General features: G+C 31.2%; 1 protein-coding gene and 1 long non-coding RNA gene across 4 annotated transcripts in view; both read right to left on the bottom strand.

The window, feature by feature from the left end:
* The window catches only part of LOC121118162 (solute carrier family 4 member 11), a 74656-nt gene that overhangs the window by 21935 nt on the left and 34304 nt on the right, over nucleotides 1-18417 (bottom strand). For all 3 annotated transcript variants that reach the window (XR_005864356.2, XR_005864355.2, XM_040712712.2), the window contains exons 3-10: nucleotides 16470-16674; nucleotides 16314-16398; nucleotides 15681-15804; nucleotides 14548-14631; nucleotides 5377-5704; nucleotides 4314-4427; nucleotides 4048-4254; nucleotides 3771-3993 (exon numbers count right to left, since the gene is read on the bottom strand). Coding sequence is in view for 1 of the 3 variants with exons in the window: in XM_040712712.2 (XP_040568646.1) it covers nucleotides 3771-3993; nucleotides 4048-4254; nucleotides 4314-4427; nucleotides 5377-5704; nucleotides 14548-14631; nucleotides 15681-15804; nucleotides 16314-16398; nucleotides 16470-16674 (1370 nt within the window). In the remaining 2 variants the exon portion in view is untranslated. The remainder of the gene's footprint in view (nucleotides 1-3770; nucleotides 3994-4047; nucleotides 4255-4313; nucleotides 4428-5376; nucleotides 5705-14547; nucleotides 14632-15680; nucleotides 15805-16313; nucleotides 16399-16469; nucleotides 16675-18417) is intronic.
* On the bottom strand, nucleotides 7613-8365 carry LOC139905499 (uncharacterized). The gene is made up of 2 exons (XR_011780301.1): nucleotides 8105-8365; nucleotides 7613-8048 (listed from the first exon to the last, which is right to left on the bottom strand). It is a non-coding gene; the product is annotated as an uncharacterized lncRNA (long non-coding RNA).

The raw sequence follows: 18417 nt of genomic DNA, 5'->3' as shown, positions 1-18417 counted from the left end.
TTAAAAAAGAATGAAAACAGCTTTAGAAATTAGAAAACACGGTAAAGGATGACAAATACAACATCAACAATCGAACACTAAAAATGCTAAGGATTTACAACTTAATGTATTACTTTCACACTGAAGAGGTTTAAATTTTCAGCACTGTTTGCAGCGTATACGGATAAAGCATGGAAAATTGTAGGAACTATGTAACATAAAATTTGTATTGGTGAGGTCATTTTGCTTCTTTTATGTTTTTTGTTTTACATACCAGCTGTTTTTACGTAACATATTTGTACTACTCACCAGCATAACAGGAAATTATCTGGTTTTTAGATTTTCTTTATTTTTAAATATGTTGTACCCCTTATTATAAAAACTATCCTGCCAAAATTTGAAGTCATTACGATGAGGCGATCCCGAGTTATCGATGTTTTCTTTTAAGGCCCCATTTTCCAAATATGGGCTGGTTCACATAAGGATCAAAAAACGAATTTGGTAATATTTGGAGAAGTATACGTAGAAAAAAAACAAAAATTGCCATCTGTGATCATTTTTTTGACGTAGAATCCAAAAAAATACTTTAGAACCCCGATAATTGAAGGCATTACCTTCCAAAATTACTATTTATGTTTCACTGACCACACACCCCCTCTGCGGTCCATATTTTAAAACACCCCCAATTTAAAAAAAAAATGAAAAAATTATTTTCTATAAACTAAAAATTAACTATATGGAAAGTTTGATGTCTGGGAAATGTCTATTAAATGCTAAATTAACCATTTTAAAACAAGTTAAAAACTACTCAAAATTTTCCCTTCAAAAGATTAAATTGAAGTAATTTATGCAAAATTGGGAAAGAAAAATTATCCGCTTCAAATTAAATTTGCGTGAAATTATATGTTGAAGTTGTATTAAATGATAAAAATCATTTGTCATAACAATAAAGTCACAAACATTAAAACTTTGAACAAAATAAACACCATTTTTCAACATTTTTCTCATTATCTTTCTTGGAGATGGAGTAGCTACGTGCAGACTCCTTTGAGTCTGGAACGTCAATGATTTTTAATATAGAGTCCATTAGTATCAAGCATACATCAACACATTGGGGGCAATAATATTTTTTGATAGACCTTTTGGGGGTTAGAACTTGACTTTAATGTCAATGTCTGAGTTATTTTTCTTTAAAACCAAGCAGAGTCAAAAGTAACTGTCGTGCATAACTTCAGCATACGATCCAACAGTGATCTCATCCAAGCAGAATGCAACTTTAAATTCATGAATACAGGCAAAACTCTTTATCATCACTACACTGTTTTGCCCCAACTTTATCAACACTTAGTGCAATGAACTGGTGTTAAGATCTGATTCCAGCATCATCTATTCTGTCTTAACGATCTGCATACAGATTTCACCATTATGCCCTTTCAATCTTAGGTACATACTTAAACATAATACTGGGAATTCTATCTTGACAAAATTCAAACATTTCTTCTGCAGATAGAATTTGGTTGGTGTATGCCTGTTTAAACTTTCTGCAGCAGTAAGGCGTTTGACAGATCCGCCCAACCCATGAGAAGTAGCAACGAAATTCCAGTTAGCTTCAATACTAAAATCCCTTTCAAATTAACATAGGTGGTAAAGCATCTTCCTATCTTTGTATTGCCCTGTACAACCATCATTAAACAAATTCAATAACTGCAAACCAGGTTGTCTCACGTTCAAATCTTTCAAGGTGACATCGATGATTTTATATATAAAATCAGTTGTGCAAGTAGATTTTTGAGTTTCAATGACTCAACAAGAAGTTTTATGTTCTGGTGGTAGGTGCAAACACATATTGAATATGTTCCACTAACTTCTAGTAAAATATACCATTTGAGTCTCAATATGCCAAATTTTGAATAACCAATCTCAATCTCAGGATGTTCTTTTTAAAAAACTGAAACAATTCTTTCATGCTACTTAGAACCAATTTTTTTTTGTTTTTGAACATTTTATAATGAATTTCAGGGAATATTTGATAAAACTTTACACAAATTGAGCATTTATTTCCTTCCATTATTGTTGTATGCTCTTCTAGATAGCAGATAAGGTACTGATTTCTTGGAGCTAAATGAAAAATATACTGTATAAATGAATTAAAGTATTATAACTGCAATCCATGTAACTCATCCAACACCATTCGTATATGAATCTTGATTTATACTGACTGATAGAACCTAACTACTGGAACTTGATATTATTATAAATTCATATTAAATATTATAGAATAAATATAAATAATATAAAACTGATAAGAATATGAATATCTGACTATTTCTGAATGTAATAAATATAAAATATAGTAATTCCCTTAAACAGTAATTTATTCATACCTATTTTCCCCCAAGTAGATGATTTTATTTCGAAACGTTACAGAAATTACTTGTTTTTGTCTCAGAAAATAATTTTTCTTAACTAGATTTCACCCTGAACTAAAATAATTAATTCTATATCAAATAAATATATCCCAAACACCAAACTTTCTATTTAGTTAGTTTTGAGTATATAAAAAGTAAATTTGAGATTTCTTTTTTTTAAATTGGGATGTTTTGAGATACGGACGGCAGAGGAGGGTGCGGTCACTGAAACAGAAATAGTAATTTTTGAAGGTAAAGCCTTCATTTATGGTTGTTCTAATGTTTTTCATTATTATTCTACATCAAAAAATGATCATACATCGCAATTTTTATTTTTTTCTACGAGTACTTCCCAAAATATTTCCAAATTAGCCATATGAACCAGTCCATATTTAAGAAATGGACCTTAACATCAATAACTCGGAAACACCTCATCGTAATGACTTCAAATTTTGGCAGGGAAGTTTTTACAATCAGGGATAAAACATATCTAAAAATGAAGAAAATCGGAGATACTTGGTGTAAGGCCTTGGCTGATTTGACATAGAATGAATCATTCCTTTAGAGTAATATGATATTCTTATTATTTAATCCGTACTGGGAAGTACTTGTTATTTATTTCTAGAAACATAATGTAGCCTGCTACCCCTATTTTGACGTAAAGGAACCATTAAGGTGAAAAATCAAAGTTAATGATAACTGATGTAGCAAAACATTGCAACACAAAAAATAGTATTCCTCAAGCTTAGTTACAATTCCTAGTATATATACTTAATACAAAAATCATCGGTCTCAATTAATATCTAGTCTATACCGCCCTTTATAATTTTTGCTGATGTCGTGTGTGATTCAAAATTATAAACATAATATAATAAAATAATATATATTTATATAATAAATCAGGATAGAGGAGAAAATTGGTCCATAGATTGACACCAGAAAAAAATGGCGGATATATTTAAACCTTTAAATTTCGGTCTACAATCTGAGATCGCAGTCTGGATCCAAAAATAACTTAATACCAAACTGAAACAAGTTTCAACACTAATATTTATTACCAAAAATAATAATATATAAAAATCAAAGTATCAAAAATATCAAGAACCATTTTCTTAATGGTCTGCTCTGCTGTGTATTTAATGGTTTTTTAGCAACACCCGAGTTAGTTTTTTTACTTCTATATGTTTCTTCTAACTGAACAAAGTCCTTTTAAGTAAGATTTAAAATTCGAGGGAAAAAAACAAATCATAATCTATAGATAAATAAATTAACTGAGATGGAAAGATTTTTTTATTATTACACATTTTGCCTCGAGATGTGGGATCAAACTTTCTCATGCATATATTTTATCGAGGATTTTTCAAAATAAAAATCCCTACTTACGTTTTATTGAAATTGTAGAGTGTAACTGCTAGCCAAAGTGTCCCAAACATTAAGAGAAGAAAGAGTATGGACACCTCTCTTTGACAGATGGATGGACCAACGCCGTCGCCACTTAATTGTGACGGTACACTAGAATTCAATAAAATTGAAGTCATGTTTCCATTGCTAATCGGGGAATGATCATCCACCTTGCATGCTGGAGAAAAGTAATATTCTTGAAAATCTGTTAAAGAGAAAAATAGTAAAAAGATATATTTATAATGCAATTTGTGTCTACTTTTGACTGCATCTCCAAGAGCGTCCTTTGTAAAAGCCACACAGATAAAGAGAGAGAAAATCTCTTCTGTAGATCGAGTGGAGTAACGCATGAGTTTTGAGGCATTGACAAAGGAGTAAAGAATGAGATAAAGGGAGTTAAAGAGACCTACAAAGCAGTAGAGTGTTCGAAAGTCAAAGCCACTCTCTTCGGCCACCAAATATATAACTATGGAATTAAACAGACATGATTGAGGAATAACACAGTTAGAGTTAAGTTAGACTTACTTTTTGTATAAAGAGCAACTGGAGCTGTTGTCATTACGACAAGAAGAGGTTGACCCGAAATAAGAGCGTAGATAACCCCTCCTAAGGCTTGGCTCACAACCACTCCAGTGACTCCTAGGGGGAAAAAAAATCATAACAATGATAAGTTAATTTCGAATCTTTTCTATTCCAAGGGTACTTGACGCGCTGATTATCAATCAGTTATTATTTTTTTCATATCAAATGATCCAAATTAATTTTTTGATTATTTTTACCCTTTTTGTAGGTTTGACATAACTTTTGAGTAAGATTTTTTCAAATCCACATAAAATGTAGTGCATTTTTAAAAAATTTCTTGTTGCTTTCAAATATGTATTTATATTGTATATGTAATCATCCAATCATGAGAAAATGCAATTTAATGTTTAAAAACCACCTTATTTTAGGGTTATGTTTGAAAAGAAAACCACCTCGGGTTTTTAATTGTTTTTACTATAAAGGAACTTTTTTGAAGTATATTTAATACGAGTTTCATTTAAAAAAAAGTAATTGGTTGACGAAGGTCTAGTTGAGCTGTAATATTGAATGGTTTTCAATTTTTTTGAGGAAAAATCAAGACGAATTTATAAAAAAAAAATAATTACAGATTCGTGTACGAATAGAATTGAATACGGAATTCAAATGATATAGAAAAATGACAACATTGTTTAGTCATGTCATCTTTGAAAATAAAGTTTTTTTAACTAATCTAATGATAATGTAGTAAAAAAAAACCCTAAACATAATTTGTAAAATGAGAAAGCAAGTTTCATATCGATAAATCACAATTTTAAGAGTTTGCATTTTATTGACTCTCTTTACTTATATATTTCATAGATGGACTTTCATACTGTCTAAAAATACATGAAACATTTTGCAAAAATAAACAATGAATGGCATTTGCTTCTAGATTTATGAGGGAATCTCTCTCTCTCTCTCTTAAGCTCAAATACTGGGAGAAAGAAATAGCAAAGACAAATACATTTTTTGACATTGGCTTTTATATAAATTTTACCTTTATAATATTATCTAAAGAACGTCTTACCAATAAGCCCGTGCGTATTTGCGTCATTCAGTACCCCAAATGCAATGGCCGGAAGGATGCATGCAAAAAATAGAAAAATAATACTGGACACGGTTTTGGACAAAGTTTTCTCTCCAACAAAGCCATCCTTAAAATCTGATAAATAAAAAGGAATACGCGTAGTCAAATCCTGTACAAGGCCACTTCCAAAATAGAACCATTTGCGACGACGCTCACAGGAAATATCTGTTGCTGGAAAAGGCTCAAAGTTATTTGTCTTGGACTGTCGGGCTCCAAGATCCCGAGCCTGATTTGCAATGAGTGTTTTGAATATCTTTTCATTCGGTGCCTAAATTCAGAATAGAAGCATTAAAAAGTCAGGTTGTTCAACAAAGTATGGGCATGCGAAAAAGACATCAGACCAATTTCAATCGTATTTTTTGATCATTTTATGAAGTTTTATTGCAAAAATCAATTCACTTACCCAAAATATTAGATTCTTGGATTTCATTTGATATATAGAACATAAACAAAAAAAGAAATACAATCAGAATGGTGGATAAATAAGTTTACATTTGTTTTAGCTTCAGCGCCAGGAAAAACTAAGATTTTTTATCCTATTGATGCAGTAATCCCTAACTTCATCACTGAGGCCGTGTGCTTGGTCTTGATGAGAGTCCTAATTTTGCTGCTCTTATTACCAATGCAAACCCCCCAGATCATTTTGCTTGTTGTAGACATTTTTCATAAGGAAAAAATTATCCGATTTCAAGTGTGATTTAAGTCTTTCAAAAGTAGTAGATGAGGCTCCTGTCGGAATTATGAAGTAAATGTGAACGTGAGGGTCTTTAAATTCCCTTTAGTTACTTTCTGCTAGCTTTATTTACGATTTACATTCTTCTTCTTGGTGTACTAGGCGGACTTAATAGCCGGTTCTTATGAAAGGCCTTCCTGACTTCAACATGGTTGGTCTACCACACTAAGACTTCTCCTTAAAGTTGTCCCATTGACCAAACGATTTATGACTCAACATACACTAGACTTAAGAGGCTTGAATTATATTGTATATGGTCAGGTTGACACTGACTAAAATGCCATTGCAAGCTTTTTGTTCTTCCACAGTGATTAGTGTGCTTGTTTTATATATGTTCTGTACATCCAATGAATGTTGAAAACCTGAGACCTTAGTTATTTATAAAATCTATCAAATTAAACTCACTAAAATTATTAAAAAATACGATTGAAAATGGTCTCAAATCTATAAAAATATAAAGCAATTAATTGTGTCTATTTTGGATTTGTTTTTGTATTGGAGGGGACAAAAAGGAAAAAGAATAGGGGAACAATAACTTTATTATCCTTAAAAAACCATTAGATTAAATTACAAAGAGAATATATAATTTTATTGTATTGGATTCTTGCCAATAGAGATTAAAACAAAAGGGGAAAAACTTCTTGACAAGGTGTATATTTTAAAAAGAAACTTGTACACATAGTTTTTCCCTTTAAACTAGGAAAGAAAAAAATACTTTTTTCAATAAAGGACTTAAATAAAATTTGAAATAATCCGGGAAAGGGGATTTCTAAAAAAGAATAATATGGATATAAGTCATAAGCATTTTCTTTATTGAAAAAGAGAGAAACCAAAAATTAATATCGCAGCTATGACAAATTGAAGAATGTATGAGAGGAGAACAGCTTAGCTGTCATGACGTTTCATTAAATTAGCTTTGAGACTAAGGAAATAAACACAAGTTCTACTCCGTATAAAGCAGGGATTACTCAGTTTCCGATCCTCAATTCTACTCTGAGTTCAAGATGGACCTACCCTTATAACTCTCAATCAAATCATGAGCGTTACTCTACGTGCCTTATATACAAACACACTCTCATCTACACTTGATACTTAGATTTTCACCCCTCAAGAATGAAAAATTGATGACAGCGGCTTTAGAAAATATACTTCCTAAGTAGCCAATTACAAAAAAAGCCCGTATGCAAAGAAATGCTTACTATTTAATCCTTTACTGATTAGCATGTATATAAGACATCAATTCGATCTTCTGACTTCATTCGTCATTGAATAAAATGAATTTATAATATCTGTTTATTTAATGAAGAGATGTAAAAGGGGCGAAATCGGAGTGAGCGTAGAAACATGCAAATTGTAATGTCGTACAAAATATGATAACTTTGAGGGATGACATATCTGCTGACAGAGACCAAGTTATAATCCATAGTCCTGCTTCCTTGCTAATACTTTATTTACTTATTTTATTTTTCTTAAAGCTGTACTCATTCATTTTTAATTCTCGTTTTAGAAAAATTTAATAAAATGAGTCAAACAGATACTGAACAATATTATTTTGCAATGAAGAAATATTTTAAAATTGGTATACATTACAGAGAGCATAGTTTTTTACAACATTTTTGCAGTAGAAAAAAAAAATTAATGAGAAAAGATTTATTAGCTGATATTATGGATCGCTTAAAATTGTATTAGCAAGGAGTTTAAGGTTTAACAACCCCAGAGATTGATGAAGAAACGGCTACTTCATAGTCACGGTGCACTTGACGACTCTATTCTGAATAGTGCAAAACGTATTTTAAATAACCCCTTCACAAACTCGCATCAGAAGCTATTTCGATACCGATTGGCGACAGGCTCTCTCTATACGAATTCCTAACACACCCTGGAAGAAGAAAGGAAATGTATTTTCTGGAAAGATAAAGTGGAAAGTCATCTCACCTCTTCATGGGTTGCCGGAAGTTATCAGATATACGGGGCATGTTCGAGGAAGGGTTAAGGAAGGCTACAGAGTAACACTGGAGTAAAACTGAAGGAGAGGGACTTGCTTTGTTTTATGTTTCCAGGAGCTGTAGAAGGCATGAAGATAGAGACACTTATTAATGTTTACAGAAATAAATGCCCTTGAGTCCAGTTAAACAGTTGAATAATACCGGAGTGGATTAAGGAATAAATGCGTGTACGCACACTGCTGCGTTAATCCTGTCAGAAGTATTTACAATTATTTTCTATTATTATTCAGTGTTCTTCTTTTTTTTTCTTTTATATAATAACTAAATAATCTGCTTTATCTACGGGGTGGGGGAGAAGGGAGTGAAAAAGGAAAAAAAAAATAAGGAAAAAAAATCTTATCAATTATATAGTTGTTCATTATTAAGGCAGGGAGTACTTTAGTATTGGAGTGTGAATTATATCTTACACGCCCCAAAAAAATCAAGAACTTCTTACTATTTTTTATACTATATCCGAGTATTATGTATTTAAAAAAAAAAATTGGCTGATATCAATATCATATCTTATAAAAATAAAAGTGGGTTTACCGGCGAGCGCTGATTATTCTAAAAACATCAATTATTCACAATAATGATTATATATACGTTTGTGCAGTTATATTCCCTTTTATTATTAAAATTACAACGTCACTCTTGGACAATTTGCCTCTCAGGATTATCATCATTTCAAATATTAATTTCATACGCATATGGAATCACCTTTTTTTCTAATGTCTAACTATTTCATCTTTTCATGTACATAGAGGGTGTTACAATATCATGGGGGCATAACCGTAAATATTTTTTTATCGAGAAGAAGAATAGAGGAAATATATAGGAATATTGTTTATAATGGTGAAGGAGCAAAATATTAGTGCTGGGAATTGTGATTCCTTTTAGTGAACTGATTCAAGTGATTCAGTTCACTAAAAAGATTCGTTCACCGAATCAGTTCTTTGATACCTCCTTCAAATAAAAATAATTTTCTACCATTTTTCCACATGATTCAAATGGATATTTATAAAAACATGTATTGAATCAATATAGCAAAATTTGCTTGGATTAAATTGTAACGGAAACATATATAACATGAATTTAACATCTTTAACTTGTTCTATAGTTAACCCTTTATTAATGTAAGCCTTCATTTTTGTTAATGAATTATTGTTAGTTAAGATCACATAACCACACATGGGCAGGAGTTGTATTTTTGGATATTACATGAGGTCCCTGATGCTCAAGGAAGCCGAGGATCATGAGTCTATTTTTAAAGGACTCATTGACTATTGACACCTTACTCACATTTTATAGAACTAGTGATCACCTTAGTTGATCTTATTTTAAGGCTTGAAGAAATGTAAAAAACTCAATTGATACAAATAAATATTTCAATCGCTTAGACTAAAGTTAAAGTTCGAACATATAACATAAAAAAGATATGTCATGTAGTAAAACCTCCTAAAGGTGTGTCAACATAAAGACAATCTTGAACGAAAATAAAGAAAAGGGGAAAAATTTATTTTATTTTGGAAAATATACCGAGATACAGTAGGGTGATGCAGTTGCCCCAACATGATCAGAATCGGCAGAACCTAATTTTGGTATTGCAACTAGGTAAGTAGAACACAAATAAAAATTTTGAGCAAATCTAGTTAACGTTTCCCTCTCGAACAATTGCAATTTTTAAACGTGTACGAAGCAAAACTTCTTTACTATGTGGCACGTCAGCATAAATCTTGAGCAATAGAAAAGAAAAAATCCCAATTAAGTATTTTCCATCATATGTACATACAGATCAAAATTCCATAGAAATATTTGATTCAATTATTTGCTTATTAGTCAAATTTATGGGATGAAATAAGATAATTAAGAATTTTAACTATAATTTAGAACCTATATTTTATTTAATAGACATATATTTGTCACAATAAGTTCAAATAAAATTTATCAACTTTTCATTATTTTATTGTGGCGATTTAATTGTAACTTGCGACGCAGCCAAAGGGTTGATAATAACAATTTGTAATTTATCAAAGAATACTCAACTTTGAGAAAATCATATCAGCTTGTTTTGTGTTGAAAAGCTACATATTTAAATGTCTGCAAAAAATATCTAGCAGGGGCAGTCACCTATCAAGAACAGAGCCTGGAACGAGTTACCCTTCCCCCAACAATATAAGCTGAGCAAGCCACTCCATGAAGTACTTTATTTTTTTGTTTTTTTACCGAATAACACTAATAACTAGTGATGCAAATCAGGGATATTTTGTAGCTCGACAGTATTTTTGGAATTGGTAATCTGAAGAATTAATTATCTTTCCTACGTTCTTATTATATTTATTTATCTCCTGAGTAGTGTTGGATCAGTTCGGTCTTTATAATGTTTTCCTGTCCTAGGACGGATCCTTATCAATCTTTCATTGTAACTACACCAGCTGAAATTGTGGTGGTACTAACAATGTCCTTTCAGTTATTGAAGTTTCATCATAAACGTATTTCCAATAGACATGATAACCAAAGTTTAAAGTAAGGGGCGTGCGCCTAGCACTTATTTTTATACTTTTTAGCTATAATATATTGTTTGCTTCCTTTTATATTCTTATCTCCTAGATAGGAGTGAATAAAATCAAAATTGGTAGTCTGAATAAAGAATTTTCCTTTCCTCCACTATTTTTATTAATATTTAACTCCTGAGAAGTCAACTTCCTTTCCTTCTACATTCAATTATATTCGAAACCTTATTGAACATTCGTGTGTGCATGTAAAAGACAAAGAGTAATCTTGAGGATCTGTTTAAGAGTTATAATTTAAATTCCTTAATAGACTTAGGGTAGAGTTGAGGATCGACGTCGGAGCTTAACTCCTTTTCTCTAAAACATTTTTCAAATTTTCAGGGTTACCATGTTGATTTTCGTTTTCTTTTTTTAAATGCTCAAAATACACAATATTTTCATACATTCTTATACGGTCTATGTTTTACATATGTATATTTAATTATAGAAAATATGTATGCCAATATTTAACTAATGAGGAGAATAATAAAATATGGTCTTTCATACCTTTAATATATTGTAGTAATTTTAAATCAATTTAATTTTGATGCATATATATATGTAGGTATTTGTATTTATATATACTTTAGATAAGTACAATGTCCAATAGAATACAGTATGTTGATCCATATTTTGTATATGCCTATACATTTATATCATACATAAAGGATAAAAGAAAGCCAGCGAGGAAAACTTGTTAAAAAAGTGTTAAAAATCTATTACCATTTATATCTTTTTTTACAAACACACAAAAAAAGTCAAAAAATATATATAAATGTAAGGATATATAAATAAAAGGTTAAAATTATGTAAGAAACTGTCAAGATGAAGCAAAAATTACTATTTTGATTTCGTAAGTTTTTTTATTTCTTCTCCTCAAGAAAAAAGAAATGTATTTAGCAAATAGATCGGATTGTAAATCCTAAGCTTTATATAGCGTGCGAGTTTTTTTGTAATTGGTGATATGAACAGTGCTTCTTTATATATTTTACAATTCTGTTTTTATTATTTTTTAATTCTCTGAGGGGATAAATCGAATTATTCAAAGAAAAAAAAAACACACACACACACAGCAGGAAAGACTGTAAAAAAGAGATAGAAATTTAGAACATCTACCGGACCATCAGAAAGTCTTGGAACATAATGAACGTTGAACAATTTATTACAGCTTGTGGTTTTAAATGAAATTCTAGAGAATTTTTTTAATTGGAACTTGTTTATTACTCATTAGAAAACATTATTTATGAATTTGAGCTCCTTTGGCCTCAATCACAAGCTCCACGCGACCTCAGAACGCTTTGCACACGTTGACAACGTAGTGCTTCGACATTGATTGCTGCTCTTTCTCGACTGATTACTTTAAGGACTCAATACTTCTGTGACGTTGTATACAGGCCTTGCTTTCCATTCGTCACCAGAGGTTGTAATCAAGAGGATTCAGGTTGGGCTCTGCAGCGGGTAGAATTTCATTTTTTTTGTCCATCCAATTCTGCACGATTTTTCCTCACGTATGTATGGCAATAATCGGCTTTCTTTGATTGGTTTCTGATTTTCCAAACCTAGAGAGGCAATTTCATTTTCAAAACCTTCAAGTAATCCTTGCTTGTCAATCTTTATCCAAAAGGGAACCAAATTGGCTTCATTTTATGACCTTCAGATGAGTCAATGGTGAGCATCATTACTGAGGCCGGATGTTTGGTAGTGTAGTAGTGTACACTTCACGGAGGTTGTAGATTTCTTCTCCTAAACATACGATTTGATTGTTTTTGCTTATTGTACACGGGATCCACTACAACTGTCTTCTCGTGCAAGAAGTACAAAATTGTGTTTCCGTGATAGTAGTTTTTTTCTATTATTGTATTCTTTGATCATTAGATGAGTAATGGTAATGATTTTATTAGTTACTGTGAATAATAGTTTAAGGAAATTTTAAGATAGGTGGCGAATGAGTATTTAAACCTTTTATTTGTGGATGGTTGAGTACGAGCTTTTTTTTTTTTTTTTTTTTTTTTTTTTGGTGATTTCCGAAGTTTTTTCTTTTATTTGCCAATGCTTAGATAATATTGAACTCAAATTGTCCTTCAAAAAAAAGTTATTTGTCGTTAGGAGATTTTTCTTCCTCTTTGTTCTTGATTTTGCTCCCATGTCACCATTAATTATCCTATTATTTTTCTTTCGATGCGCATGACTGATGATTAAGGTTGTAAATTTTAAGTATTTTTAGCGTCTGAGTTTTTTGTAGTTGGCCATTTGAGAAGTGTTCCCCCAATGCTATAATAATTATTCTTTCGGAGAGATCATCTAAGAATAACGTACCACGAATGCATGTGTTCACGAAGGACAGAGACTTATTATTATGGCTGTAAATTTCAAGCATTTTGACCGTACTAGTTTTTTTTTTTTGTAGTTGGGAACATGAACATTGTCATAAAATTTATAAATCTATTATTATTATTCTTTAGGATATAGCATCTAAACTTAAAGTAACCACCACGAGTTCATGATGACTAATTATTAGAGTTGTAACTCTAAAGCATTTTTCGTGTGCGACTTTTTGTTGTAGTTTGCCCGATGGTTAGTATTTTTTTTCTTAATTTTTTTTATTATCTCATTCTAGAGGGGACAATGTCTAAGTTATGAGTAACTACATGTGAGCATCTATTTATAAATGCACATGTATGTGTGTGTGTTTTTGTCTGGGAATCACGCCCAAACCAATGAATGTATGTTGCTGAAATTTTTCATGTAGTTCTTAAAGCTCAAAAAATTTCTGGCCTTAAAGGCCATAGAAGTCTTTAATTAGCATTTTCAAACGAGTATTTCAAATAAACAAAAAATAAAGAATGTATAATTTAAAGTATTATTCTTGCTGCATGACTTGTTGAATCTTTGCAAACTTTTTGTAAAGTAGATTATAAGGTTTAGAGAGAAAAAAACGAAGGAGAGAGAATAAGACAAAGGATGTTTGACGTGTGATATGAAAGATGAGCGAACAATAGTTCAACTTTCTCTGTAAGCCTTATAATCTCCCTTAAAAAAAGGCATAAAATTTCAACATTAATTTTAATTTATTAATGTGTCCGGCAACGCCTGACAAACCTAATATAATTCCTTATAAAAAAGGGTGCAAAACATTCATTCTAACAACAACATGAAGCAAGAATAATTCTTAAAACTCTACTGTCTCTATTTTTTGTTTTATACTAAGCAGAAAAGTTCAAAATGAATTTTAATTTCTTAATGTCTGGGCAAACCTACTCCAGTGCTCATGAAAAACGAAGAGTAACACTTAGGAGCTGTTTTGGGAATTTTAGCTCCTATTGAACTCATATTAGAATTGAAGATCGAAAATGGAGTAATTTTTTTCTATGTTTATGGGACTGGGGTTTATTTCCTTTACCTTATATTTGATTGCAACAGCTTAAATACAACGTCTTATAGCTAGTCTGGTCACCCCAAAGTCTTTTTTCAAATTGTGACCTTGTTGATTTCAGTTTTCATTTTTTAAACACCGAAAATCCTAAAAATATGCAACACAACTGAAAATTTGTTCGAGGAATTATTTTAATGATTTAAAGATGGATTGTAACAATAAGGGCTGGCTCGATAGAGGTTATAAGTTTAATTTCTTTTTTGACTCAGTGTAGTATTCAGGATCGACATTGGAGTAATTATGCTTAACTTCTTGTTTAACCCCCCCCCTCTTATCATAGCTGCTTGTACCGCATATAACGAAACGTTAAAGTATCCTAAACATATCACTTTTTAGAGTTACACATAATTTCAAATGCATAATTTAAAATGAAAACATATAAAAATAAATAAAAATATTTTAACATACTTTGAGCAATTGGGATCGAAAGTTAATATCCGCCAAGAGGGTTGCAAAGGTTCTTCCTGTCTCCTTGGCTGACTTTGTTTCCTTCTGTAAAAAAAGAAATATATATATATATTATAAGGATAGACGGAGCTACAGGGTGTTTGGAAATTAAAGACGTAACGTAATAAAATAAAGTGTATTCTGGGCAGAGATTTTGTTATCTATGTCAAATAAAATGCCACGGGGATTTGTAAAAAATTTTGGATTATCAAAAATAGTTGCAGATAAAATTTTCAACAAATTTTGGACTAAACACTTAGCCTCTCTCTTCAACTGATCTTAATTCTCTTGACATAACAACTATGCAAGCCATATGGGCAAAAGTTCTAGAAAACGTTGTTCTAGAAATCGTGAGTGGACTATTGCCCAAAAATATTTTTGCCTAAAGAAAATTTGTAGAACGGACATTTAATCGAAGGACCATTTCAGACATTAGACAAAAAAATGATATTTAATTTATCGATATATACGTTTTTAATTCAATTTAAAATGTTAGTATGCTTAATCAGTATTGATCATCTCAAAATTTGTAAATTAATTAGGGTTATTTTGAAAACAAATATTTTTTATTTATTAATTAATGATCATTATATAAGCACATCACAGTAGTATGTCGTTCGAATGTAGTTCGAATTGTTACTGTTATAGTACTTTAAATAAATTAAATAATAAACAAACACGATAACGATTCGAATAGAAAAAGTACGAATAACTTCTTTGTTAGCAATTAACTATCATTTGACATGATGAAATTGACAAACAAGCGTAATATCATAATTATATAATGACCATTAATTAATATAATTAATAAAAACATATTTTTTTGGAAAAAACACCTATTAATTTACCTAATATCATATATATGTATAGCACATGAAGAATACTTATTTATCATACTATCCTTTCAAATTGAATTAAAAAATACAATCGTACACATCTATACATTAGATATAATTTTTTCTTACAAAAAAATATACATTCGGCCAATTGTCCTAAAACCATATGAAATATTTGTCAATATTAAGACAATATTAAATTAATTTTTTTTTTTACTTTAATTCAGAAACACCTTTTTCATAAAAATACAAACTTACATCCTTTGTTTTGCAAAGAATAAGTAAGAGAAACTTAATTTCTTCATGTCCAGGACCAAGGTTCTCTGGATACTTTAATCGAACGATTCCCAAAGCTCTTCGAGGTAGGGCATTCACTGTAGCCCTAAAGAAACATTGATAAATTAGTTTTATAAGTATAGTAAAGAAAATAAGATCTTGACTTGATCTCTTGTCGATTTTGTAAGTTTGCAGACGGACAAAGAAAATAACGTTCTATAATTTGAATGGTAGGTATATTTTAAGAGTACATTATATGAATAAGAAAAGTGATAAGTATAAACCCCAGAACACTATCCCAACGATCAGTACGGTGATGGAAATATTATGCTTTGTAGGTATTTCTCTGCTAACAGGAAATGACGAATTCGCTGCATCGAAGGGATGATAGAGGGATTCTTGTGTTGGATTTTCCATCACGACAATGCCCCAAAACATATCGTCTAATTGAAAAATGAGTGGCTTTAGAAGAAGTACAATTATGCAACTCACTAGTCTCCGGACCTCCATTCCTAATAAAATCTTTATCAGTTAGCAAACTTAGAAAATCGGCAAACCATCAAACACTTATTTCCCCTGTACTGTATTTAAATTATCAATAATATTCTCATTTACACTGTAATTATCCAGGATTGATCGCTCTCCAGCATCTCCCCGTGGAATCCAATCATTCCTTGTATAACCTTGGATAATACACTTCCTACAGAAGAAGTAAAGACTCAAATGCTCATACATAAGTTGAATAAATATTACAAATGTACACATACTTACCAGATTCTGGAAGGAAAATGTTGGAGAGAGCCTCATCAAAAAGGAATGGAACTTTGAGAGTTTCCAGAAGTTTGTAGAGGAGACTATTAATGATACCACGAAGGGAAGTTTCGCATGTGTCAAGAAGTATGATGGCTTCGTCAAGGAGGCAGTCCATATCCATAACACATCGTACCTCAGTTGAAAAGTCCTTAAATCGCACCGTCTATTTGGCAGAAAATGAAATGCTTGTTATTTAGTTTTAAGCGTACTATGTATATATATATATAGAAAATAGGAGAATTAATAGTGAACTATAAACCAAGAAGTGAACTGGAATTGACATTTCCAATGGTTTCAATACAGAGATAAAGTCATGTATGGATATGTGTAGGTTTTTATTTTTTCTTATTTCTAATTAATCGTATTATCTACCTAGAAAATGGTATACATGTTTATATTTTTATAAAAGCTAGACTCATGTCATTTACATTCGTGTTTTTGAATGAACCAAACAAGAGATACATATATAAAAACTTAGTCTGTAAATTCGTGTAGCATCCAACAAACACTAATATACTTATACATACAACACAGTGTTACCTAGCTAACACAAAAATACCCTATATTTTATGTTGTCAGTCGTTAATTACCTCGTCAGACCTAATACGGCATTGACATATCAGAATTTATTGATTTTGTTAAATAAACAAAGTAATAAAGAAAGACTTTTGATAATATCAGCTGGATAGTATATTATTTTTTGAGGGAAAAAATGAATTACTGATATAAAGTTAAAGGATAATCTTCTACATTCAAAATAGAACTTAGTGCAAGGTAATCATTAAAATTAAATTTCAGTTCATATATAAAGGGTTGATTTTATCTAGTGGTAAACATAATTTATATCTTGGTGAATCTTAATTTTATTCGTCGATTTACGTCAAACTCTTTGAAAGATAGGTTTTGTGACTCAAGATTCCTTATGTTAAGTTTCGACTCAATTAAAACAAAGTAAACGAGAATAAATAAAATAGACTAGCAAAGGAGTGGAGTTTTGAAGCTTCTATCACCCAGCATCTCCCCCATCACCATATCCAAGGAGCTCAGGTGCAGAAGTACCACTGTTGAATCGTGCCAGGGACTTATTCGTTATTCCCAGGATCTTGGACGTTGTTACCAGCAAGACAAAGTCAGCCCTCCTATTTTTGTGGAGAGGAAAGAGCAGCACTTATATTGACCTTCTGGATAAGAAAGTGCTACCTGGGGCCAGATAAAAGTTCAAGGACAACTTTGTTTGGAAATCAAAACGGAGCTTCGTATCATTGCACCACTAAGACTCAGACCTTCCGGAGAGACAACTTTACGGACTTTTGGGACCTCAACATTTGGCCGCCCACCTCCTTTGGCACAAACACTTTAGACTACTCCATTTCGACGCGTCTGGAGGAGAGGGTATGTACTACTCCTCACAGGAGTGTCCATTCTCTAGAGGCTTCCATCAAGAAGGAATGGATCAAGTTCTTGTCTGACTACATAGTCAAGGCATGCTAGGGATTTAAGCCTCACATCAATGCAATAATTAGAGCTAAGGGCTCACATATTGAATAAAAGTTGTGCCAAGACCTATATTCAAATGATTTTGTAAAATAAATGTGGTTAAAAAAAATTAAATTACATTTTTCAGGACTGGATAATTCCTATAAAGTATATATTGGAAATTAGCAAAAAAATTTGCAAAAAAAATAAATTATTTTTGGATTATTGATGTTATTCATATAAAAGAGTTGGATAGAACTTTAGTGTTGTCTCAGTCCTTTTTATTCTATCCAGTCCGGTTTTGTTTTAGGACTGGTCCTATCAGTCATTAGGACTGGTACTTAAGGCCAATGGTCAGTGCTAAAACTGATAAATAAAAGAAGAAATACGCTGAGTGGCGTCATCAACGACCAAAATATATGATTTGATT

Source organism: Lepeophtheirus salmonis, chromosome 5, assembly GCF_016086655.4.
Source record: "Lepeophtheirus salmonis chromosome 5, UVic_Lsal_1.4, whole genome shotgun sequence".
Lineage (NCBI taxonomy): Eukaryota > Metazoa > Arthropoda > Copepoda > Siphonostomatoida > Caligidae > Lepeophtheirus > Lepeophtheirus salmonis.
This window is presented reverse-complemented; position numbering and strand designations above follow the sequence as displayed.